We start from the raw sequence: 26,337 nt of genomic DNA on the forward strand, positions 1-26,337 counted from the left end.
TACGTAATACAATTTATTACTATGCAAGAAAAAAATTATTAATATTGAAATAAAAGTACATAATATCAAAGCTTCCCTATTTTACCAAACTTTCTACAATCCCATATGAGATTGGAAATAATTTCATAGGAATATGATATTCTTGCAAAATTAGAGAAAAGGAATTATATTTTGTTCAATGAGAAAAAATAATGGCATGAACATATTTTACTGTAACTGGAATGAATCTCAAATTAGTAAAGATTATATCCTATAATATAGAAGATTAATCCCATATATGAATAAGATAATATATACATATATATGACACCTTGAGAACACATTTTTTATATAACAATTATAGCCTTTAATTGGTGTAAAAGATTAAAGAATCACAAATTACCACATTTTTTACTTTGATTTCATTGCTATTATTTTATTTATAAAAAAAATGTCATTCGATGATTTGACCGACAATACAAGGTCTGTAAGGAATATCCCAGGAGCAAGATTCATAGTTAGAGAATATTATAAAATAAATTATTAACATTTTTATTCTTTTTTTCGTATAGTTCTATAAGACAATATATGTAATAAAATTTATTTGATATTACTAACATATGGAGAAATATATACATGTTAATTTTTTTTGTTTTTATAATGAAAAAATTTTTTACACAGGAACATGTAACAGAATTTTTACAAAATAAAAATGAGGAAACTATTCTTCGATTAGCAAAAGAACTTTTATTGTAAGTATTGTTAATATATAATGAAAAAGTTTGAATATATGCATATGCTTATTTCTTTGAAATCTATAAAGATAATAAAACAGAATAGCACGAATAAGATATTCTTTAATGATACATTACTTCTATTTATTTTCAGAAAATATAAATTTATGGAGCACACTTTTGTAACTAGACAAATGAATACTGAAAAGAAAATACCTGAGTTAAAAGATGCTTTAAAAGTTGTAAATGCCTTATATAAAAGAAAGGTTAAATTATTATATTACAAAGTTAAAGATTCTATTTTTGTGAAATTGCAAAATCCATTTTAGTAAAGCTATACTAGTGAACAATTTATATTTGCATATTTTATTATATATACATGTGCATAATTTCTTGTAAATTACAAATTTTTATAGCAAATGAATGAAACCGCAGCCTTGGAACATTATTTCCCCCTTGAAGAATCGTTATATGCTAAGGGAGTAATTGAAAAATGTGACAATATTCTTCTTTGGCTAGGGGTATATATAAATATTGAAAAAAATTATGAAGAATATCTGAACTGCTTATGAAAATATTTTTTTCATAGTATTGTTTTTTCGAGAAACACCTTTTATTTATATATTATAAATGGCTCATATTTATTATTTTATATAACAGGCTAATGTAATGGTTGAATTTCCATTCAATGAGGCTATAGAGCTTTTAAATCAGCATTTAGAAAGAGCAATAAATTTATCCGAAGAAATGGTATAGCTTAAAAATGTGTAAAATGGTGTTTATTAGTATCCCGTTTTATGTGCTTCTATGTTATTATTCATTTATGTTTTTAAAAAATTCAATTCTTTAAATTAGGATAAGGAACTTGTATGGTTACACGAACAAATATCAACAACTGAAATTAATATATCAAGAATTCATAATTATGTTGAGATGAAAAAAGGGAATAAAGAAAAAAATGCGATTGAAACTAAAGGCTAAGTTTCCAGGAATGTAATGTTATATTATTAAAAATTCACAAGATTGTTTACCACAAAACAGTTGGACACGCTAAAACTGTTAGTGTGAAATTAATATTTTAATTGGGAAAATATTGCATGTATACGCTATGAATATATATTCGCTTGTATTGTATATTTTTTCATCCATTTTATTTCCCCTTTTTAAATATATTTATATATATTAAATGAAAAAAAAAACAAATTAATTTTATATGTTAAATATATGTGTATAAAAATAAATAACTCATGTTAGTATATTATTTTTTTTATGTGGTACAAAAATAAGACATTATTATAAGAAAATATATAGTTTATTACTTTCGTTGAATATGATAAATTAACACATTTTTTAATATATTATAATTTACTTAAACCAAAATAAAATATATAAAATAGCATGTGACACATGCATATGTAATATATAGGGATATGAAAATAGTTGCTTTTTTGTTTTATCCAAGAAGCTATAAATTGTTATGTAGCTTTTTCTACTTATATATTTTTTTAATATATGCATAATTTTTTTTCATTGTGCACACATTGTTCAGGATAAAAGTTGTATTAATATAAGCTTAGAGAAAGCCAAAAAAGAGAAAAAATATTTAAATATTATTTGGTCAAAAAATATTACAAAAAAATTATGTACAGGCAATATATTAATCATTTAATTATGCTTTAATTTTCATTCTCCATGCCATTAAATTATTACATGTTCATAATTTTCAATAAACAATATGAACAACAATGTAAATTAAAAAAAACAACAACACAAACTGTAATAATAGACATATATTAAGCACGCTTTTTTAATTAATTCATATAAAAATAAATATTCACATATAACTTAGACAATTTTCATAATTTTATTTTTATGTCTAGACAATGTTACATTTTTATAACAAATGAGTTATATATTTTTATAATTTTAAAACAAGTAAACCCAAATAATACCAATTGTATATACTTCAAACGCATTCCAAAATTGATTTGTGTTACTATAAATATTACAGTAATGTAAAAATTTTAGTAACTTATTAGAGGAAATAAATATATCCTATATGCCTCAATAATGGTTAACTTATTTTTTCTTGAAAAGAAAGAATTATAGCATAATAATAAAAATAAATAAAATAACATACATATATATTTCTTCTCTAAAACAAAACACATTTTTCTCAAATTTAATCATAGATAGGAGTAAATCATGATTTTCTATCTGGGAATTTTTTGAGATACCCTTTAGAAGAAAACAATACAACGTAACACTGGAAACAACTTATTTATCGCAAAAAAGGATGAATTACATTTTTTTATTAAATATTTTCTCTTATATATTATTTCGTGTGTTGTTTATATTTTTAGAAGCTACAAAAATCTTCGATTAAATAAAAAAAAGGAAAATTCGGTAAAAAATGCATTATTTTACGTATATTTAAGTTGAAAATAATAATAATGCCATGATACATACACACTTAAAATGTATCCATTTAAATGATGTCAAGTCTTTACATATTTTTACCCTTTGTAGAATAAGCTCAATTATTGTGAAGATTATTTAATCGAATTAAATGAACTAAAAGAATATAAAAGATTGTATAATTAAAATTTTAAATGTCTTTAAAAAAAGAAGAATATGCCCAACCATACTCATGCATAACACATTTAATTGTGTTTCCTTTTTAAATATTTTTTGTAGAGCATCGCAAAAAATAAAAAAATATGAAAATTGTGTATATTCATATAAAAATCAAATAAGGAATTTAAAGGTAAAAGGAAGAAAAAACATATAGTTGTTGTACCATTTTAATTTTTGTTTTTTCTCTTTTACTATTTGACATAATAAAATTGAAATTATGGAAAATAATTGCATTGATTTTAATTACACATATGATTATGTATTCATACGTGCATGCAGAACAACACTGGACAAGCAAAGAATGTGAATATACAACTAATAGATGTTTTTATTAATGCTATTTGTGATATAATAGAACATATATGCTTGAACATCCATAAACCAGGTAATAAGAGGACGCCGAAGAAAAAATGAAAAGAATCTACATATATACATGCACATTTCCATTCGGCATGAAAACATTATTTTTATTATTTCTTATTTATTTAGTCTTACATTCCCTTCCGTTAATTCACACTATATTGACCTCTATTTCAATTGTAAGGAAAAATAAAAAAGAGAACAAATTAAGCAGACTTCATTATGCATGCTCATATACATAAATGAATAACTGTCCAATCATTTTATAATTCTTTAAAGATATTTTGAAACATATTTTTTTAGAGGGATAAGAAAATATATCAATGCACAAAACTAATTCATATAATATTAACCAAATTAAATGGTGAACATATAGTTAAAGATAATGGAACTGGTATTAAGGAGGAAAAAATCGAACAAATAGGATTAACCTCTCATAAATTACAAGATTTAGAATGGTTAAGTTCTGAAACAAATGATAAAGGATGGTTATCTATTGTTGATAGATGGGAATTATGTCAAAAAGATTTAAAATGGTTGTGTGTAAAAACAAATAATAGATCATGGTTATTATATCGTCATTTATGGGAAAAAAGTTCTAATGACTTAAAATATATAGCAGTATTATTTGATGATAAAAAATGGTTACATTTATGTAGTATATGGAATTCGGTTCCTTTAAGTATAAAATTAAGAGCCATTTCATTAAAGGATCCAAGTATTTGCCAACCTACATTAAGAGAAATTATATTAAATGATGATGATGTCTATAAAAATAATACTATGTCTGTGCTATCCGACATATTAAATATTACAAATTTAGAAAATGATTACTTAATATCTCAATCAAATCATAGAGAAAGTAACAATAGCCTAAGATATATTGATCATACGTACAAGCATTCTACGGGAAAAAGTAATTTGGAAATATTTCCTGAAAGAGTTCAAATAATGAAAGGAAATACATTGGAAGGGTTGTTAGCAGGTAACATAAATTGCAAAGAAAATGCTCACAGGAATAGTGTAATTACCGATGGAAAACTGAGCGAGAGGAAACCAATAAATGAAAGTAACGATTCTAAAGACGAAAACGATGATGGACAAAAGACACAAAAGGAAGATGCCAATCCCATAGAAAAAACCAACCTTACAACTCCATTAAAAGATGCACCAAAATCTTTTGTAAAATCGAAGAATGTTGAAAATAATGTTTATATAAGAAAAAAAAATTATGTTCCATTAAAATATATAGAGAAATATAAAGATAAAAATCCAATGAAACAAAAAATATTTACAAAAAAATCGAAAACAGATGTTACTTTGAATAATAAAAGTGATTTAACCCGTGAAAATACTATAGGAAAAATTCCTAAAATGAATGAGTCTAAAAGTGGTTTTGATTCCAAATTAATTTTAAAAAAAAGTAGTGAAACAAATATTTATAAGAATGACATAGTAGTAGAGGCTGGTGTAGATAAAGATGTGATGAAGATCGAAAGTTTAGATAAACAAGATACAACCATAAATAAAACAATTAAGGAACCTATTCCTGAAAAAATAACAGAAGCAAATAATAATATAATTTCTGAGGTTATAAAAAATAATATAATGAAAAAAAGTGTAAAACCATTAGGGGGAAAGATATTAAAAAAATTTAATACAGGACCAAAAGTGGCTAATATGAATAGTGATACATCTTTGATAGAAAAAAAAAATGTAGATTTTTCAAAATTCGAAAAAATTGTCAAAAAGCCAATCCCATTATCAGTAAAAAATTTAACAAAAGTGAAAGAAAAATTTATAAAAAAAAAAAATATTTCATTAAAAAAAGAAAACCCAGAGAAAAATATGGATTCATCGGAGGTAAGTGGTTCAGAAAAATCAGACACAACTAATAACAATATAAATACACAAGTATCGAATACTAGTTTAAGTGAAAAAAGTGTTGAGAAAAAAAGGGAAAATGAGCTTAAAATTGGCCACGAAAAAAAAAAGGGAAATATGATGATATACAAATTATTAAAATTAAAAGAAAAAAATGGAAAGAAAAGTTCTATCATGCTAAAAAAGAATAGCAACCATAAGTCAAATGAAACAAATGGGACAAATAAAGAAAATAAAAATGTGGATGAAAATTATATTCAAAAAAAAGCAGTAAAAGATACAAACAGTACAGGTAGCTCACAAAAATCAGAAAAATCAGAAAAGTCAGAAAAATCAGAAAAGTCAGAAAATTCAGATAGCGTAAGCAGTATAAGCAGTGTAGATAATGACAAAAAACAAGATGACAGTTCAGGTGGGTATTCTGAATAATAGAAAATTTGTGGTAGTGGCAGCAATACTTCACAGATAAAATATAGAGGATATGCTTAGCTTATTTTTTCATATTAACAATTTTTCATTATGAAATATTATTATTTTTTTTTAGAAGACGAAGTTAAAGCTGATACTACGTGGAAAAGTGGAGAAACTGCTAAACAAGTAACTAAAAAAAATAATAAAAATAAAAATTAAGAGAGCATTTGCTCATTTATTTGTTTTTTTGTGTGTTTCTTTTTCCCATAAAATATGTGTGAATATATGTATGGATCTTCCAACTCATATGTGCATGATTTACGTACCATTATAGGACGTCCCCAATAATGTAGCCAATTATATTACAGACTTATTCAATGCATTCAATTTTGTCAACACTAAAACGGTAAGCAATGTATCAAACGAAGTTCATAATGCTGAAAAGGGAAATGAAGAAAATAATAAAACAATTATTGAGGAAAAAAATAAAGAAGGTAGTGGAAAGAGCCTTAAAAGTTCATGGACAAGTGATGATAGTTCGGAAGAAGATAGTGTATATTCAAAGGAAAATGATATATATAATAAAAAGGAGGTTATTAAAAAAATAAAATCTTTTGAAAATAAAAAGAGTAATATGGGTGAAGTAAAATATTCAGTGCATTTTAACGAAGGTATAAAAAGTAGGGATTATATAGAAACAAAAAAAAGTGCCAGCATTGAATTTGCAAATATTCATAATGATATAAATAGTGAAGACAAATTGGGAAAAGCAAAACGTAATCTATCCTTAAGAACCGCAAAATATAATGCAGATTCTATAAAAGATAATTTTATACGAAAAATTAAAAGGTCTTTTGATGTAGAACACAAATTATATTCAAAATTGTCTGAGAGTAAATTAGAAGATAATAATAAAGCAAATTATATAAATGAACTAGAAAAAAATAAAAATTCTAATATGCTATTAACAAATGAAAAAAGAAATATAATGGTTAAAGGTTTAAACATAAAACGTGAAAAACCAAAACTTCCATTTTTAGGAAAAAGGATAAATAATATTGAAAAAAAAAGCTAAGTAATATTTTACAAAGGTGATAGAATTATTAAATTTTAATAAACAAATATAATTACTGTTAATGAAGCTGAAAAATAAAAAATCATCCTCTTCAAATAAAGAGAAAGCATATGATTTCTGCTAGCGCAAGTTAGCGAAATAAGACAATGGGCCACCAGTGGATACAGGACCATAATTATATGTTTCATGGAGGAAACTATCTAAATTTTATTATCATTCTATTCTATTTTTTTTCATCGCTTCAAAGTAAATTTGTATCTTAGATCACATAATACTACTTAAAGACGAGCAAAGCAAACTTATTTATGTTTTTCTCTAAATACAAACTTTCCATTTTAAAGCCTTTTTGAATGTTAGTGAAATAAAATGGATAAATGTTCATTTCAAAATTTTGAATAAATAAAGTGTTGATGCTAAGACAATACCAAATACATCTGTAAATGCAGAAGAGAGACTAAAAAATATTTTTTCAGATTTATTATTTATTTCATCAATATTTCTTAATGCTTCTTTTTTTAAGTTTTGGATTTTTCTATTTAAAAAAACATGTTCTTTTTTCTGTTTATTTATTATTGAATCACATTTCTCAGCTATTAAAAAATTTTGTAATATATTTAGAGCTTCATTTTGTTTATAAGGAATGAAATTATCATTTCTATGTTTATGTGTATCTTCCTTTACATGCTGCACAGTCTTTTTTTTATCATCGTTATCAACATTTTTAATCATATTATTTTCTAAATCAAATTTTGCTTTGTCAATCGAACTATTGTCTTCATATGTGTTTGTGTTATTTATCTTATTTGCTTCTTCTAAATTATACTTATTAATTTTATACAATGATAAGAGCCCATAAAAGCTTGAGAATAAAAATGGTACGATGAATATAGAACAGCTGATTGGTATATTTTTCCATATAGCACAATTTTTGAAAAAAATGGAACAAAATGCACATATAAAGGCCATCGATCCAGATGGGTGTATAAGGGCAAAGTTAATAAACTTTAATGATTCTACATTCTTAATAAGATCACAAAATAAGGTAGTGGTAATGTTTGAAAACAAGGTACCACATAAAAATAATCCAATATATATTAAAGATCCATAATGCTTTTCAAGGAAGCAGGAAGCTAGAAAAAACGTAAATAATTGAACTGCGCATTGAAGTGTATTTTCATTTAAAAAAAATTGTGATGTTAAATATTTTATATTAAATATGCCATTTTTATATTCTGTATTTTTTTTATTTTCTTCAAAATTATATATAATAAAGTAGTTATCCAAATAGTTTAATATTTTATCTACTTGTGATATTAAATCGCTTTCATTATCACAATTCTTTAAGTTATAAATTAAAATTTTGAAGAAAGATGAAATTCCTATCATTCCTAAAATCGTAAAAACCGTTATATATGGAAATCTTGAGTTTTCTGGATAATACATAATAATGCCCTGTTCATTTTTCTTATCAGTTTTATTAGAGTTCTCTTTTTTGTCTTTTTCACTAAATAAATTTACACGCTCTTTATTATTACTGCTCTTAGTTTCATTATTATTTTTATTATAACTGTGTATCCCAATTTTCTTGATACTACCCACAGAATCTGGTATCCTATGGAAATTTAATAATGCTGTTTTTCCCCTCACTCCATATAAATTACAATTATTTGTCGAAGAACTATATGAACAAAAAAACAAATTCCCCTTAATCCATTTTTGCTTCAAACTATTTGTAGATATATAATTTTTCAACGAGATGTTTTTTTTGAAGTGACTTATCATTTTATAATAACTTCGACTTCACACTTTTTCAAGTTACATTTTTATGGCAATAGATAAAACTCGTGAAATATATTTATAAATTTTATCAGCTTACTTCTTATTCATTAATCAATTAATTATTTATTCTTTTAAAGATATACTTATTCAGGGGTTGCCAAATTAATATTAAATAATATTTAACGACATTCATTCCCTTTCTCATCCCCAAAAAAAAGAAATATCGACTAACTTTAAAATGGTTAGTACATATCACTAAAGCGAGTTAAATAATAATCAAAATTGTAAGGAATCAAGATAGAATAAATATACAAAAATAAAATAATGTAAAAAAGCACAAAAAAATCTAAGCACATCAAACAACGAAATCGATATTTCTCAAAACTTTTGAAAAATTATATATAGAAAGATATATATATCGAATGAAAAATATTTTTTAATATTTAAATTTCTTTAAACATCCAAAAATATATATACACGAAATTTGTGACTTTACAAAGAGATGTATAAATCAAAAATGTTCTACAAAATAAATGCAAGTAAATAAATCTACAATACATGTGTAGATATACTTAATACACAGGCAGTTAAACCATAAAATGAAATATGTGAGGAATGTGTCCATGCAAATAGTCTTATCATTCTTTACACAGAATGAAAGTACATACATATGCATGCACAATATTTCTATGTTTCAACAAATTCGTCAAGTGTAAATATATTTTGATAAAGCCAAATGGCTAAAGGAAGGTTTTTATAAAATAAAAATGTTGAAAAAACTGCATAAGCTTCTTTAGAAAATCCAACATATGTACATATGTTTTCTGTAGGTTTTCTTTATAGTTCAATGTATCTGAATAAATAATCAAACTTAATTCGTATGTATATTCATGTTGAAACCACCTTTTCGAATTGTATTTAAACTAATGGGTCATCTTCATTCGTATTCGCATTTTCATTTTCATTTTCATTCTCATTCTCAAATGATGCAATTTCGGTAAAGGAGTTTGTTTTTATCTTAATACGTTGCCCCAATTGTTCATCTTTCAACTTTTTTGTCACATTAACTAAACAAGTCGACGGCTTATATTTTGCCTCTTTAATCCATGACCTACAAAACAAAATGCATTTAATCACGTTAAAAATGAACTAGCTATTTTCACAATTCACTATACAATTTAATATATTCAATGAATAGGCATACACATATAATATATAACGGGGACACATTTTATTCCCTCTTTTACTCCAGTTTTAATTACTTAAAATCAGATTCTTTCAATTTTGAATAAGAATGGTCATCATCAACTATTTCGAGTCTTCCTTTTCCTATTGGAATGGTCGAAACTAATTCATCACAAGTGCTCATAGTTGTTGTTGTGTCCTTTGAACCATTAACAATTATTACATAAGGAAATGTAGAAAGATCAGCTCCTAAGTTATGAGTAAATTTCTGAAACGTTTTAACGGAAGGGGATATAAGAACCTGTCAAATTAAGATGGTAAATAAAAAATTATATTTATATGATAATTAAAAAAAACAAACATATGAAATTAAGTATATACGACATGTGTGGGTCATATTAAGTAATCTAAATTAATTATATTTACCAAAGGTTTCTTCCCGTTTTTATAATTAAGATTCATGGCTACAACAGCCCCAAAATACATTCCAACAACAACATCAGGGTCATATATCTCTATTTTTTGTTCGGCTTGTTTAATTGATTTTTTCATAATATAGTAGAGAATAAGATGTGATCCGATAAAGTATATTATTATAATAATGATAATCTATAAACAAAATAAAAAATAATTAAAATGAGTACACAGTTTTATGACCATTTTCCATTTACACACTCTCCATTTCTTATATATAAAATTAAGGTCTTATCAGTTATGTATTTGTATGCCCACTCATCGCTTATTTTTAAACTATTTTTTTTTATATATGAATTCTCAACTTTTTTATGTTACCGATAGAACCACTGTTATTGCTAAAATTAACAAGGATGATAGTTTGTAAGATACATATATGTTAAATAACATTGCACAAATTATAAATAGGAGGAAAAATATAAATAATGTAATACTTCGTTTCTGATTTATATTAGCCACCATCATATTTTTTTTCCCTACGGCTCTTTCAATCAACTTCTTCTTCTTGTTTTCTCCGAATATGTGGAATCTATATTAATATAAAAATTAAGTATTGAAAAAATACATGTATTAGTTTATAAGTAATATTAAAAAGGAAATCACGAAATAGGGTTGTTATGAAAGATAAAGCACAGTGATAAATTAATTAAAACAAATGGAAGACACGCATATATATTGTATGCATTCGAGTAAGAAACTATTTGATTGCTCCCTTACCCATGTATGTATAATATCTTTATATTTTCCTTCATATTTATATGCACAAAATAATAAAGATCAACTCGATAAAAGCCCACAGTAAAAGCGATAATTTCGGCTAGACAAAAAATATAAATTGTATATTTAGCTTTTCTCTACAGCTAAAAACTTTTTTAAGATTAACTTTTGGAAAATAATGAAACATGTAATAATTAAAAATATATATTAAAAAAACACATAGAAAAATGTAAGTAAAAGGAAAATAAACTTTATTAAATGAAAATCATTGAAAATTTTTAATATAAAATATTTTAATTAAAATGTGGTTATTTAGACATTTATTTATTTTAAATATATTAAAACTATATCTCTTTAAATGTGTAAATAAAAGAGAAAACATATTTAACTAATAAACCATAAGTCAAAGAAAATGCCACGAAAACCACACACAATTATATTATTGCTGAGGATAACAAAAATGTTACTTTATTTTAATATTATTATTGTTATAATATATATTTTTTACGAGTTTATATACTTTATTACGAATAATTTGCTTTATTTTTATGAACGTTCAGAATTTTTTCTTAATTTTTTTATTTTTATATTATTATTTTTTTTTTGTTCATAAAAAACCTGGCATTTTAACCTTAAAGTTATGACAATACATAATATATTGCATTATTTTTTAAAAGTGATGAAGTAGGGAATGTCTCCAAAATAAATACTATAGAATAAATCCATTAGCAAATATGCAATTATATATTCCTTCCTTAAAATTGTCTACCATTATTTAGGTGTTATTTTCTATAAATATACTTTTATTAGATCTATGCATACCATTATACATTGTAAAACTTTTCTCCATATTTCCACAAAATGATATAGGATTAAACTAGACCTATACTACTATTGTTGTAAAACAACAATATACTACACATATTTTTAATTCCCATTTAAAAAAACAAATATGGGTAGCTACTTGGCTAGCTAAAATATTTTATAGCTATTTATACAAAAAAATTATTTATTTAATAGCCAAAATAACCATGCTAAATTGTAAATATTATATTTTAAAAAATGGAATTTAATGTGTGCATTATGCAACATTTAAAGACCGAAAAATTTTCAGCTTTTGTTGGACTATCATCCTGCTAATTTTGTATATCCTATTTTTACATATTTAAATTTAAAAGGTGTGATAAGAAATGTGATTGGTTTTATTCCTAATAATTATGTACAATATACATAGTTACATGCATAAAAGTTTATACAAACCTTATATATACGTATATTAAAATATGGGCACAATATCTCTGAAATAAAGTATATTCGAAGGATAAGGAAAATTATAGATATAATTTTTACCATAAAAAAAATAAGCAAATAAAAATTATTGTGATAATAATGAATAAAGTGAAAATTAATAAAAAGATATAATATGTGGGACGTAAATAAAAATTGGCTTACATATGCATATATTCATTATGCTATATAATTTATTTTTTAGCTTCTGTAGAACAGAAATTGCATAAATATACTATAATATAAAAGTAAAATACACCATATTTCGTATTCCCATTTTTTTAAAAATATATAGAGTAATTTTTTTGTAAATTAAATATTTTTACGTTCTATTTTAATGTAAAAATAATGCATACTTATTTATTATTTTTTTTATGACCAATTAAAATTGTAAGAGTATTGTGAAAATGGTTGAAATTAGATTAAAAAAAAACAATTCAGTTTGTGAATTCCGCTTAGATTTTAACGAAATAAAACTCCCCGATGATGTAAATATATTAAAAGATTTAGAAAAAGAAACTGAGAATTCAATTTATCATTTGAAAAGATCGAATGAAGAAATAAAAGAATTCGATCCAGAAGGTAATGATAAAGACCTTTTTTTAGCATTAAATGAAAACAAATTTGCTTTAAGTAGAAAAGAAGAACGATTAAGATTGATTAGAAGCAAAATACAAAATATAGAATCCTTATGTGATTCTGGTAATGCAAAAGCTGTTCAAACTTATCTTCTTAATAGTAAAAATGAAGACGCCCAAACAGATGTATTAGATGATACCAGTTTCGAAACCGATGATAAAAATATTTCTATAGAAAAATATGATCAATCGAATGATAATTTTAATAATGAAAATGGAACTAAAGAAAATAACACCAATCATATACCTGAAAACACGGATCAAAGAGATTCTCAAAAGAGTTTGAATTTGGATGGAAAGAATGGTATTTATTTATAGCTTAATTGTGTAATCAAATATACATAATTATTATATCTTTCATATATGATTAAGATGTATTTATAATATTCCAACAATACGATTATTTTATTCTTTCCCATATTATTGTTATGGTTACTGCTGATTTTGTTATATATGCATAGATACATTTTCATCTAAAGCTTAAAATATCAATTTTTTAAAGTATATTTTTTAAGTTCATAAATTTGCCCATTAAAAAAAATTATAAAACTTCCCCCCTTTGTTTTTTAATAATAACCTATGTTTATTTATTTTCTCTTGATAAAGCTATTATAGCATCGATATGCGTAAGCACTGTTGTGTATATGGCTAGTCGATCGGATTTAGAATTACAATTTGTTGTAATACACATCCTTTAAGTGGATGGTACATTTTGTATGGCTTCCCCCCCATAGATATCTCTACATATATGCCGGTCTTCTTCATTTTCCTTTATCAACAATTTTGATAACTTATAAATAATTTGTTCGTTTTTAATAATACCTTTATATATTTTTCATTATATAAAATTTGTTTCAAAAAAGAGAAAGAGTTTTAAATATTACAAAATTTTTGATTTAAAACATAACATCAAAAAACATTGTTAAAAATGTGTATGAAATATAACATTGTAAAAAAAAATATAATACTTCAAATGCTAAAACAAAAGAAAAGAAAAATGCAAATACACCACTTGTCATGGTTGCAAGAACTAATTTCATCATTTCGCCAAAAACACAAAAAGCCATAAGTGGACGAACAGCCTAAAATAAAAAAAAAAACACAATTATTTTAAAATAACAATGGTAATAGGAAACAAATGCATACACGTTCAATTATATACCCATATTTTTTTCTAGTACAAGTGGGATATAAAATATGATAAATACAGAATGTGTGTAAAAATAAATATATGTATACTCACCTGAAATGTCGTTCTAGCCATATAAATAAAAAAAAAACGATAACTCAAAATATATTTTATAGAAAATTTTGTCATGTCAAGAACACTGACATAGTGATTTAGGGTTGGTAAACTTTTAACTAAGTTTACAGGAGTTATTTCACCTCTTAATCTATCATCATAATATTTATAAGTATCTTTTTTTTTATTTAAAGTTAATTTATCATCGGTATTACTTGCGAAATATCTTTTTGATAAGCACGCTAAAGCCTATTAAAAAAAAAAAAGAGACACACATTATATATAATTAGTACACTAACTTGTATTTATTTATGGCTTGTTCATTGTTTTAATTGACTATATGCTGCTCTCTTTTTAATGGTAAGCTTTATATTTCTTACATTTGTATAATTTTTATAGGAGTTTAAAACATAATAGTTACTTTTCCACATATAGGGTTTTATCCTGCATTGGGTGAAATCGTAAAAAAAAAAATTTGTATAAATAAATGGTCATATATTAGTTTTAAATATAAATGATAATTTATATATTGTTGGATATAGTACCCTTCCGATAGTTTGCCAAAAACCTTCCCATTCATTTTTTAAACTAAGGGATTGTTATATAAACTTGCTTTTGTTCGCTTATCTTTTTGAATAAAATTGTGTATTTTTATTACCATATTATTAAAACATACACAATATACATAATAATAATAATATTGAGAAAAAAATAAACTAAAAGAAAAAAAATTTAATAAACATAAAAAAATTTTAAGATTTATAATTTATAAAAAAAAGGAAAACATATATATATGTATTATATATTAGTTAAATTAAAAAGGGAATATGAACACCTTGTGTTTATAGCAAAATTTATTTTTTACAAAGGGAATGTATATATATGCACTAAAAGTAATACCATATTTTGGTAACAAAAAAATTATTATTATAAAATAGAGATATCCAAAAAAAAATTAATAAAATAAAAATCCAAGTAACCAAATAATAAAAATAAAAAAGTCTTTTAAAAGCCGATAAAAAATGTTAATATTGTTTAAACATATTTTAAAAAGGTGTAAAAAAAATATGGGGGAAAGTAAAAAGGGGGAATACACATAATATAAATATAGAAACCGCATTTGGAAAATGTAACAACCAATAAGTATATTAACAAATATTCATTAATAAGAATAAAAAAAAAAAAATTTAAGTTCAAAAAAAAAAAAATAAAAGATATTTTTTAGTATATACACCTAATGTTAGGAAAAGCCACAAATTTTATCAAATCGCTACACCACTTTTTAGCAAAAAAAAATATAATAGAAAGTCTAGCAAATGGACAAAAAAAAAAAATACAAACTTAATATAACTGAAAAATATATCTTAACAAATTTATATAAAAATATGAATACTAATTTTTTTCTAAACACAATCTCTTTAATCTACAAAATGTAGTACTCGTTTTTATTCATCGCATTCTATTCTTTTTCTCAATATGTATATGTAACTATAATATATACACACACAAAATAAGATATTTTAACACTGTGCTTTTATTCCTTACATCGTTCATTCTTTATTATACATATTCTTAAAAAAACAAAATTTTTTTCAACTAATATAACCTCTGTAACCTTACAATTTGAAACTCCTAAAAATGAACAAGTATGAAAAAATAAGGGATATAGGAAAAGGGAATTATGGAAATACAATACTCGTTAGAGATAAAAAGAATGATCAGTAATATTTCATATCCACATGTATATATATATCCATATATATAACATTTTAATGAATAAAAAATAACGCTAACTGTCTAAAGTAAAAAATATGATTGTTTTACAATTTTATTTACTTTTTTTTTCCTAAAGCTATGTAATGAAAATAATAAACATTTCTCAAATGTCCCAAAAGGAGAAGAGACAATGTTTAAAGGAAGTCGAAGTATAATCATGAAATTATATTAAGTTAAAACATAGCAAATGCATATGCACACATGCATATATGTATATATATATGATCACACATCTGTACCAAATAAAACATATCTTCATCTAATTATTCAGTTATTATCAAAGTTAAACCACCCATTTATTGTAAAATATATTGAAAGCTATATAGAGGGAGAGACCCTTAGAATTGTGATGAAACATTGCAAAGGTGAACCAATAAAAAGAATAATAAAAAATGTATATAATATTAGTAAGCTCCTAATCCTGATTATTTTTCATTTCTAATAAAATTCAAAGGTGGAGATCTTTATCATTATATACAAAACAAGAAGAAACAAAATACCCCAATAAAAGAAAAACGTATACTTATATGGTTGACACAAATTTTGACAGCTCTAAAGTTTCTTCATTCTAACCATATACTACACAGGGGTTAGTTTTAATTCATTTCTATACTCGAACAAATAATAAATAATAACATATTTTATTAATCTATATATGCTGAAAAATGTATATTCCCTTCATTTTTGACAGACATGAAATCTCTTAATATATTGATAGATAGCGATAAGAGAGTAAGATTGTGCGATTTTGGAATTTCGAAAGTTTTAGAAAATACACTAGATTATGCTAACACATTAATAGGAACCCCATATTATTTAAGTCCCGAATTATGTAAAGATAAAAAATATAGTTGGCCATCAGATGTATGGGCTATTGGTTGTTTAATTTATGAATTAGCTACATTTAGAACCCCCTTTCATTCTACAAAAGGAATTCAACAATTATGCTACAACATACGATATGCTCCCGTAAGTTTGTTTCACCATACAATTATATGCAATGACTTCGTTACATTTCTATTCTCACAATATACATGCATGTGAATTGACAATTTTGTTGTTAGATCCCCGATTTACCAAATATTTATTCGAAAGAACTCAACAATATATATAAAAGTATGTTAATAAGAGAACCCAATTATCGAGTTACTGTCCAGCAATTATTAGTTTCGGACATTGTTCAGGTAATACATATTTATTCTCAAAAAAAAAAAAAAAAAAAATTTAGTACAGGTAAAAATACCGTACCCAATTTTAGACTTATTAAAATTGAAACATATAGATATGCTCATTTGTGTGTTTATTATTTTTTACAATTAATTAGAGACAACTTAAATTGTTGATTGAAGAAAAAATAAGAGAAAAACAAAGTATGAAAAAACCTTTAAAAGAAAAACAGACTATAGAAAATGATAACTTAGGAGCACATGAACAAGAAGTTAAAACATTGCTATTGGATATTGTTGATGTTTGATATATTATTATTACACAAAACAAGTACAACATTAATCATGCTACATTCGTACACATTTTCAATACAAGCAGCTTGATAATAAATATAAGTAGCAGTATACATTTCCAAAATCGTAAATCGAAAAAATTTTCTAACTTTAAGCTATGGGGTAATATGTTTTCCATATATATCATAATAAACTTTATTATGTACCCTTTTTGAATTAATAAATGGGAAACAAATTAATGTTTTTATATATTGGCTATTTGAATATCCAATTTCGTACAATTGTAATGTGCTACTAAATTGGGAGAGAAAATAGATTTTTTTTTTTTTACAGTTTCTATCTCCCTTTATGCAAATAACTTTTTCAGTATTATGTGTATTATCTTTATTGTAAATTTCCTTCAAATATTTTCCCTTTGCACTTTAAATAAATAAAAGCTAAGATTATTATATCATGGCATTTCTGCCTATCTATTTTTTATACATGTATTCATAGAACACACTACCTCCAATTTGTTTAAAACGAATAAGTAACAAACAATCCAACATATAAGTTTCATTCTTTATGAAAATCATAAAACAAACAAGCTAACTATAAATGCTTATAACATATATAAGAACAGGTGTAATAATTTCCTAAATATACTTTTTTAATGTTCTAAAAATGAATGTATATATGTGGAAAATATAGCTTGTTCTTAAATAGCTATTCTGAACTCACCAAAAGAAAAAAAATGATATGCTATATATATTTTTCGAATATCCTAAGATTAAAATAAAATATATACAAATTTTCTTTACTATATAATGTATAAATCGGTTGATTTTTATAATTTTATAAATACTACTACTTTATTTTATTTCATTTTTTTGTTTAATATATGTGTAATTTCTGCATAAATATATACGATGTCTTCATATAATCCATTTCTCTTTATACCCTGCAATATTTTTATTTTATATATACCCTTAAATATACAGTGATATAATATATTCATATTTATCCAAAAATTTATGTATACATATAAACAATTAAAACAAAAATTAATCACTGAAAAAGAAGGAAAAAAAAAACGAATAGATAATGATCATATTAAAATAATTTTTAATTTATTATTGTGCCAAGATTATACAATAGTTTGTGAAAAAATTTTCATCTAATGATTTGATAAACATATACTTTCCGCATATAGCTATATATACATATAATATATTAAATTATATTATATACATATGTATTTTTGTTTTTATTTCATTTTTTAATATTATGAATTTGGAACGAATTTCCACTTATCAAGGAGTAACAAAGTTGTAGTAGCAATGTAGAAGATATCTGTAACATATTTATGGAAGAACAAATATACGAAATGATAAAGCAAAAGAAAAATATAAGTTTGCTCATTTTACATTGATAAAATATATGATACAACAAAGAAAGAACACAAAATATATCTAAAGGAAAATAACAAAACATATAATCAATCAAATAGGGCTTACACACAAACATACATAAAAAAAAAATAAAGATATGGTTCAATTACGTATTGCAAACAATTATAAAAGCTAGCTAGCTAAAAAAAGTTTTTTTTTGGATGAAAAAAAAAAAAAAAAATCTAGCCAAATTTTCCGAAATATGGCAGCCCCTGTAAATATAGATATGCCTAAATTGATATTGGACAATGGAGGAGGATTAATAAAAGGAGGAATACTTCCAAGTTATTCCCAACTAAATGAATCATCAGTTGATATAGAGCCAAAATTTATTGTACCTAATTGTGTAGGACAAATAAGAAAAAAAAATATTTTTCACATAAGTGATAGCTGTTATAATATTTGCGAATATTTTTGTCATCGACCTCATGTAGATGGTTTATTATTAGATTTAGAAATGCAAACAAAGATATGGGAAAAAATATTTTCATGTAAACAAATTATTGGATATAAAATAAATGATATGGCTATTTGTGTTACTGAGTCTTATTTAACTCCTGCATATATAAGACAAGGAGTTATCGAATTATTATTTGAATATTTTAATTTTGAACAAGTAGTTATTGTTTCATCACAAACAATGTTACCATTTTCTTATATAGGTTTAAATTTAGGACAATATGATATTTTAAATCCTCCGATTTTTAAAAAAGATAATTATTCTTTAAAAAAACAATATGTACCGAAAAAAAGACGATCTGAAAAAAATATCAGCAATTTTTATAATAATAAAAATGATAGTCCAAAAAGAAATTATAATGCATCCCGAAGTAGTTTAAAGAATGAAGAGGATGATTATGATGGAAGGGAAGACAACACAAATTTATTTAATATAAAACAAGAGAAATATATGAGCGAAGAAAAAATCGAAGATAATATTGGCGAACTGAATAATGTAGGAACACAAGAAGTACAAGCAGAACAAAGTAATGAATATGCAGGAAATTATGAACAAAGCCAATATATTGATGATAGCTTATTAGTTAACAGACATATTTTTATAAAAAACATAGAATGTTATAATAAATATGCATATGAATTATATATGAATAAATTATATCATGGTGAAAATTGGCAAGAGTATTATTTTAATTCGTTTTTTAATAAAAACGCCGTACAAGAATACGCCTGTAACAATTTTACTAACACTGAATCGTATGCAAACAGAGGAATATACACACATAACGATAGTTCAAATAGTCGAACACATAATTATCGATCACCATTTAATAAAAATAATGTTGTAACTAAACTAAGTCATAATAATTATATAGGTAATAATTTTTTATATCAAGATCCAAGTTTTTTGTTACCCGATAAAATAGATCTATATAAAAATTATTATGATAAAAATTTTAAAGATATAAATATGTTTAAAGAATATTATAATTCTACATATATAAATGATTTTTATAGTAACTTAATAAATGGAAATTATAATTTATCTTTGAGAAATCCTTGTGCATTATATATAGATGTTGGATTTTCTCATACATATATATTGCCATATATTGAATATAAATTAATTGAATATGCAATTTTAAGAACAAAAGTATCAGCTTCTGTTTTAAATACCTACTTAAAAAATACACTCTCATACAAACATGTCAATTTAGAACATAATGAATTACTTGTTGAAAATATTAAGGAACGAGCTTGTTATGTTTCGCTAGATTATGAAAAAGATTTAGAGAATGAAAAAAAACGATTAGAAAAAATTAAAAAACAAAAAATTCAAGACAAACTGGATATGAGAAGTGAAATATTGATGAAGGAGTTAGAAGAAGAACGAAAAAAAAAAAACGATAAAAATAGATTTTTTAACGAAGGCAAAAAAGAATACGAACATGGCGAAGCACAATACGAACATGACGAAGCACAATATGAACATGATGAATATTTAGAAAATAAAACAAGACACACAAATGATTTAACAGACACAGAAAAGCATTACAAAAGGGTTGACTCAATAACTGAAAATGAATCAGCCAAAATGGATAAAATAATCAACAATAATGCTAACTATATTGAACATAAAAAAAAGAATGTCTTAAATAATGCCAATTTAAAAAACCCAATTAAAGACGAGATAAATAACAATTCGGAAGAAGGGGAACAAAGAAAAAGAACTAGCAACAATAATAAAAGAAAAAAAAATAAAATTATAGAACCACATTTATTATATAAATATAAGTTACCAGACTATAACAACGCAACAAAACGTGAAATAAATGAAATCTTTGACACATTAAAAAATGATAGCTCAAATGATTGTATTTACTTAGAATCCGATTATGATTATAAACAAGAATTTTCTAATTATAAAGAAGACGATACATTTATAAGTGATCTAAATGTCAAAACTCAAAATCCACAAAAGAATGATGATATAATTAATTTAACAAATGAAAGAATAGGAATTCCAGAAATTTTATTTAACCCCCAAGATATTAATTTAAATCATTGTAGTATTGTTGAATTAATATATAGATGTATATCATTGTTACCAAAAGAAATACAAAAATATTTTCTTTCACAAATATATATATCAGGTGGATCAACCAAATTTAAAAATTTTAAACATAGATTATATAAAGAATTAAGAGCTATATTTCCTACTGAATGGGAAATAAATATTTACTCTCACAAAAATAGTCTATATAGTAATTATATAGGTACATATGTTTGGTTAAGTGATCAAAATATTTACAACTACAACTTAATTACAAGACAACAATATTTTAATAATGGAAACAAAACGTAATTTATCAATTTTTTTTTTTTTTAAATGTGTGTACATATATATTCACGTAAGAAAATCGGCAGCGTGCTTATTTTCAACCCTTTTTTTAATTAAAAGATAAAAAACTTTATTTAAACTAAACTAAACTAAATTAGATTATATTATATTAAATTAATTTTTCTTAAAGTTATGATACAAATCATATGCATTATAGAAAAAATGAAATTGCCCTAAACATCAAATTGGAAATATTTTATAACAAAAACAAAAAAACAAACGAATAAAAAAAATATATAATTAAACAAATGGAAAATGTCATCAAATAATAAGTCCAATGCCCAATTGGGAATAATGAATAGCACCACTTTTTTATTTCATCATGAAAAATAAAAGTAGGCATATTCACTTACTATATGGCATGACTTATATTGTGCAAATTTATGTTCGCTACGTTTTTAGATATATTTTTGTGTTTTTTTTTCATTTTGCTTTAGCGGGGGTAGGTTATTTACAAAATTTATAGCTAGCTTGGTATTTAGGCTGTTTGTTGATTAGGTACTTCTCCATCAGAATTATCAGTCATTGAACTCTTAATTGCATTTTTTATCAAGTCAACGATATTTTTTTGGTATCCTTCTCCTTGCGTTAGTTCCACAAATTGTTCAGTGATATCATTTAAATTTAAATTTCTAATTTTTATTTTTATCATATTTGCTTGATTCATATTTGGGTTATAATAATCCTCATATTTTGTAAGTGGTATTACATTTTTAAATATGGTTTGTGCATTTGGACCTTGCATTTGTTTTAGTGTTAAATTATTTTCAGATAAATAATTAAAATTATATAAATCACTTTCAATTGGAATAAGAGCAGTATAAATATATATTGTGTCAAAAAATGTTCTTGTATCATTATAATAATTTTTTTCAAAATATGGGTTAATAATATAAAATAAATTTGTATATAGATCGTAAATAAAATTTTCTTTTTTTTTTTCATAATTAATTATTATTCCTTTAATATAAGGTGGAATAATATATATCCTATTTATATATTCATAAAAATATAACTTTTTCATATTATATGCAACAATGTTTTCTATATTGTTTAACTCATGATGCTCCATTTCTTTTCTTATAAAATCGAAATATTCTTTTTGTATTTTATCAATTATAACATTGTTATTTATTTCGAATAACGGACAAATTTCAATATTATCATCGAGCTCTAATTTGGGATTCGTATAAGCAGTTGGCTTCTCATCTTTTGTACCACGATCATATATAGTATCACCATTTTTATATAAATTATATTTTAAATTGTCATTCCCCAACGAAACACACACATCATTTGTACATGTATACTTCGTTACATGATGATAAAATATTTTTTCATTTAAGGATGTAAATATAGAAAATGAATTAAAGCTTGGAGACCTATTTCTACCATCTTTTTCTGTTCGTTCAAAATATGGATAATCTTGATGAGTGCTACTTTGTGCATTCTTTCCAACCTCATCGTCATCTTTCATATTTGTTGAATTACCTCGATTTGAAACATCAGAAAATATATAATCTCTATCTTCATCTTCTAAATCATCTTCCTCATTATTCATTGAACTGTTAAAAATATCAGTCCATCCATTTTTCTCATTCCCCATATTATCTTCATATGCATTATTATTTGAACCATTTAGTTTTCCATTTTTTGATATATCCTGATTTAATTTCATTTGATAACTTTTAAAGTTCCTTACCATGTTTAAGAAATTATCATTGGCTGTATAAAAAATCGGAACATAATTAAATATTTTTTCACTTTTATTTATTATTATATTATTTAAGGATATATAAAACGGCAAATTTGTATGATCAAAAAATGCAAATTTTTGTAAAATCGGATAAAAAGAATATTCTATTTCTATTTTATTTATTCTATATTGTTGAATATTATTTTTTAAATAATCTAAAACGTTCAAATAAAAAACTGGAGTCCCATTATGATCAACCCCTTTCAAGTCCTCTATATTTACATCAATCTTCGTGGTAAATTTGTTATTATCGTTAAGGTAAAAATTAAAAAATAAGTAAACGTATTCCACATTCTTATACTTGCACTCTGGTTTATCTTGCTCTTTGCTAATGCTTGACGAAGACCTACCTTGTGACTTTGCTATGCCTCCCTCTTTCACTTCGTTAGAGATATTCCCATTTTTACAAACCAAATTGTATAGCGGATTTTGATAAAACTCAATATATAACTCGCTCAATACTATTGGGGTTTTAAACTTTAGAATCCCCTTTTTCGATAATAATAATATCCCATTGTTATTTTCTGCAATACCATTTATTATATAACTATGCTCTGATTTTTCATCTAATTCGTTATTTAATTTACTTGTATACAAATTTAATTTTTTCATTCTTTTAAATCGCTTAGAAGGATCAACATTAGGATTTAACACTTTCTCCATGACATAAATTTTGCTTTTTTCCTTTCTATTCCTATGTAAACCACTAGCTTTGTCAGCATAATTATTGTTATTGCTACTTGCTGCACTTTCAATTGGATCGGTAAGAGTGTTCCCACCAGTTCGATCGCCCCTATAAATGTATTTATGCTTGTTTTCATTCTTTTCAAAAATTTTCTCCATCTTGATAACATTCCTTACCCTTTTGGGAATGGCATAACTCCAAACGCCTCCCAAAATAATGTCTTCTTTCACTTTCGCATCAAAATAAATATCCTTTGAAATATAATCACTATTGTAGCAAGTATTTATATTAAAAAAAAAATCTAAGATCATTTTCTTTTTGTAGATATTTATAGGAGTCACCATTTTACACACACCAATAAAATCGGTATGTAATTTGTAAATATATTTATTATATTGATAATCATAATTATTTAAATTATTTAAAATATTTGTTGAAAGCATAGATAATTTTGATTTATTTAAATTTTTATTTTTCCATTCTTTATATAATGTACGGTCAGAAAAATTTAGACTTTTTTTCTCTTTATCTTTATTTACATAAAATATTAATTCAAAATTTTTCATCGATCTAAAAAAAATACAAGTATATTCTTGTTCCTCTTTTTTTAATTTGCTACTTGCATATATGTATTTTTTTAATTTTTCTCTAGATATAAACTTGTTTAATGTAGCATTTTTTAAATTCTTTTTAAAAAGGTGAATAAAATTAAAATTTTTTTTTTTTTTTTTTTTTTCTTTCGTACATATTCCAATATTCATTTTTTTATTATTCATAAGAACTCGTTCAAAATTTGTTTCTTCAATTATATGATGCTGCTTAAAAACTTTGTTAATATAAAAATTTAAATCAAAGTTTTTGTGATATTCATTTGTTTTATTACTATCACTATCACTAGTAGCAGTAGCAGCATTATTTATTTTCCCAAAATGCTCAGCATCACTATGTCTATACAAATATTCTGCCTCATCATCAACATTTATATTATTAGATGTTGTATTTTCTAAAATGCTTTCCATTACATTGCTCTTAAGATTGTTTATTTCTGTTTGTGCCTCCACATTATAATTTGTTAGGTTATCTATTTTGCTACCTTTTTTCATATGCTCATAATTACTTATAAGATAATTATTCTGATCATTAATAGTATTATTTACGTTTTCATTTTTTGTATCTTCCTTTAAAAATATATAATTAAATCGATTTTCATTCCATATATTTTCAAAAAAACTATTAAAATCTATTTCATCAATTGCTAAAGATAAAGGTTCAATAAATGAATAAGTTTTAAGATCATCTATATGTTCTCCTAAACGAGATCCTTTGATTTTATGTTTATTATTTTTATTTATTTTATTGGATTTGCTCAATACATATGTCTTATTTATATCTATAAAATGGGATGGATACAATAGTTTATTATAAGTGTTGGTTTTATTTTTATTTATTTGCTTAAAAAGAATGGAAATATTATCTAGTATAAAATTAATAGAACTATAAAATATATTATAATCATTTTTATCTAATATTTCTTTTTCTTTTTTATGGTCTTTTTCTTCTTCCTTTTGTATTTCTAAATCAATATCAATACCAATCTTATCATTTGGTGTAGTATAATAAAATGGACTTGTATGCATATATGCAACTCTTTCGTCACTGTAATTTTTCGATATATCCTCTCCGTTTTGAGAGAAAGGATATTCACATGTATTTATATTATGACATGAACTATCATCATCACTGGAACAATGTGGGGTTGCCAATTTTTTGCTTGTTACTTTTGCAGGTGAAATAAAAATATTTTCTCTTACATTTTCAATAAATATATCCGCTAAAGATGGATGGACAATAAAACTACATAATGCTTTGTTAAATATATATAAGTTTGTACTTAAAAATATAAATACAATTACTAACATTGTGTATAGGATGAAAATGCAAAAAATTAAGAAAAGGAAAATATTTAT

The 26,337-nt window shown here is 23.9% G+C and overlaps 9 protein-coding genes across 9 annotated transcripts; 5 read left to right on the plus strand and 4 right to left on the minus strand.

Annotated features, from left to right (window-relative positions):
- Positions 1 to 430: 430 nt before the first annotated feature.
- Positions 431 to 1,694, plus strand: PCHAS_0617800 (prefoldin subunit 3, putative; the record flags this gene model as incomplete). The annotated part of the gene is made up of 6 exons (XM_016797517.1): positions 431 to 496; positions 661 to 731; positions 868 to 979; positions 1,130 to 1,234; positions 1,374 to 1,463; positions 1,569 to 1,694. The coding sequence occupies 6 exons, from the start codon at positions 431 to 433 to the stop codon at positions 1,692 to 1,694; spliced, it is 570 nt and encodes a 189-aa protein (XP_016653460.1).
- Positions 1,695 to 2,783: 1,089 nt separating this feature from the next.
- PCHAS_0617900 (conserved Plasmodium protein, unknown function) lies at positions 2,784 to 7,080 on the plus strand (the record flags this gene model as incomplete). Its single annotated transcript, XM_016797518.1, has 10 exons — positions 2,784 to 2,786; positions 2,906 to 2,973; positions 3,077 to 3,119; positions 3,243 to 3,307; positions 3,411 to 3,480; positions 3,630 to 3,735; positions 3,840 to 3,889; positions 4,014 to 6,006; positions 6,139 to 6,191; positions 6,340 to 7,080. 10 exons carry the CDS (start codon positions 2,784 to 2,786, stop codon positions 7,078 to 7,080), a joined length of 3,192 nt encoding a protein of 1,063 aa, XP_016653461.1.
- A 378-nt stretch (positions 7,081 to 7,458) lies between these two features.
- Positions 7,459 to 8,862, minus strand: PCHAS_0618000 (conserved Plasmodium protein, unknown function; the record flags this gene model as incomplete). The annotated part of the gene is made up of 1 exon (XM_016797519.1): positions 7,459 to 8,862. One exon carries the CDS (start codon positions 8,860 to 8,862, stop codon positions 7,459 to 7,461), a length of 1,404 nt encoding a protein of 467 aa, XP_016653462.1.
- A 915-nt stretch (positions 8,863 to 9,777) lies between these two features.
- Positions 9,778 to 11,270, minus strand: PCHAS_0618100 (conserved protein, unknown function; the record flags this gene model as incomplete). The annotated part of the gene is made up of 5 exons (XM_016797520.1): positions 9,778 to 9,970; positions 10,122 to 10,345; positions 10,471 to 10,653; positions 10,837 to 11,047; positions 11,236 to 11,270. The coding sequence occupies 5 exons, from the start codon at positions 11,268 to 11,270 to the stop codon at positions 9,778 to 9,780; spliced, it is 846 nt and encodes a 281-aa protein (XP_016653463.1).
- Positions 11,271 to 12,929: 1,659 nt separating this feature from the next.
- PCHAS_0618200 (conserved protein, unknown function) lies at positions 12,930 to 13,478 on the plus strand (the record flags this gene model as incomplete). The annotated part of the gene is made up of 1 exon (XM_737122.2): positions 12,930 to 13,478. The coding sequence occupies one exon, from the start codon at positions 12,930 to 12,932 to the stop codon at positions 13,476 to 13,478; it is 549 nt and encodes a 182-aa protein (XP_742215.2).
- A 578-nt stretch (positions 13,479 to 14,056) lies between these two features.
- PCHAS_0618300 (ATP synthase F0 subunit a-like protein, putative) lies at positions 14,057 to 14,983 on the minus strand (the record flags this gene model as incomplete). Its single annotated transcript, XM_016797521.1, has 4 exons — positions 14,057 to 14,242; positions 14,404 to 14,652; positions 14,784 to 14,847; positions 14,949 to 14,983. The coding sequence occupies 4 exons, from the start codon at positions 14,981 to 14,983 to the stop codon at positions 14,057 to 14,059; spliced, it is 534 nt and encodes a 177-aa protein (XP_016653464.1).
- Positions 14,984 to 16,041: 1,058 nt separating this feature from the next.
- On the plus strand, positions 16,042 to 17,653 carry PCHAS_0618400 (NIMA related kinase 4, putative; the record flags this gene model as incomplete). Its single annotated transcript, XM_016797522.1, has 7 exons — positions 16,042 to 16,124; positions 16,256 to 16,328; positions 16,451 to 16,544; positions 16,634 to 16,768; positions 16,871 to 17,148; positions 17,244 to 17,363; positions 17,504 to 17,653. 7 exons carry the CDS (start codon positions 16,042 to 16,044, stop codon positions 17,651 to 17,653), a joined length of 933 nt encoding a protein of 310 aa, XP_016653465.1.
- A 1,618-nt stretch (positions 17,654 to 19,271) lies between these two features.
- PCHAS_0618500 (actin-related protein, putative) lies at positions 19,272 to 21,893 on the plus strand (the record flags this gene model as incomplete). Its single annotated transcript, XM_016797523.1, has 1 exon — positions 19,272 to 21,893. One exon carries the CDS (start codon positions 19,272 to 19,274, stop codon positions 21,891 to 21,893), a length of 2,622 nt encoding a protein of 873 aa, XP_016653466.1.
- Positions 21,894 to 22,407: 514 nt separating this feature from the next.
- PCHAS_0618600 (conserved Plasmodium protein, unknown function) lies at positions 22,408 to 26,289 on the minus strand (the record flags this gene model as incomplete). Its single annotated transcript, XM_733675.2, has 1 exon — positions 22,408 to 26,289. One exon carries the CDS (start codon positions 26,287 to 26,289, stop codon positions 22,408 to 22,410), a length of 3,882 nt encoding a protein of 1,293 aa, XP_738768.2.
- Positions 26,290 to 26,337: the final 48 nt, after the last annotated feature.

Source organism: Plasmodium chabaudi (genome assembly GCF_900002335.3).
Source record: "Plasmodium chabaudi chabaudi strain AS genome assembly, chromosome: 6".
NCBI classification, from domain to species: domain Eukaryota; phylum Apicomplexa; class Aconoidasida; order Haemosporida; family Plasmodiidae; genus Plasmodium; species Plasmodium chabaudi.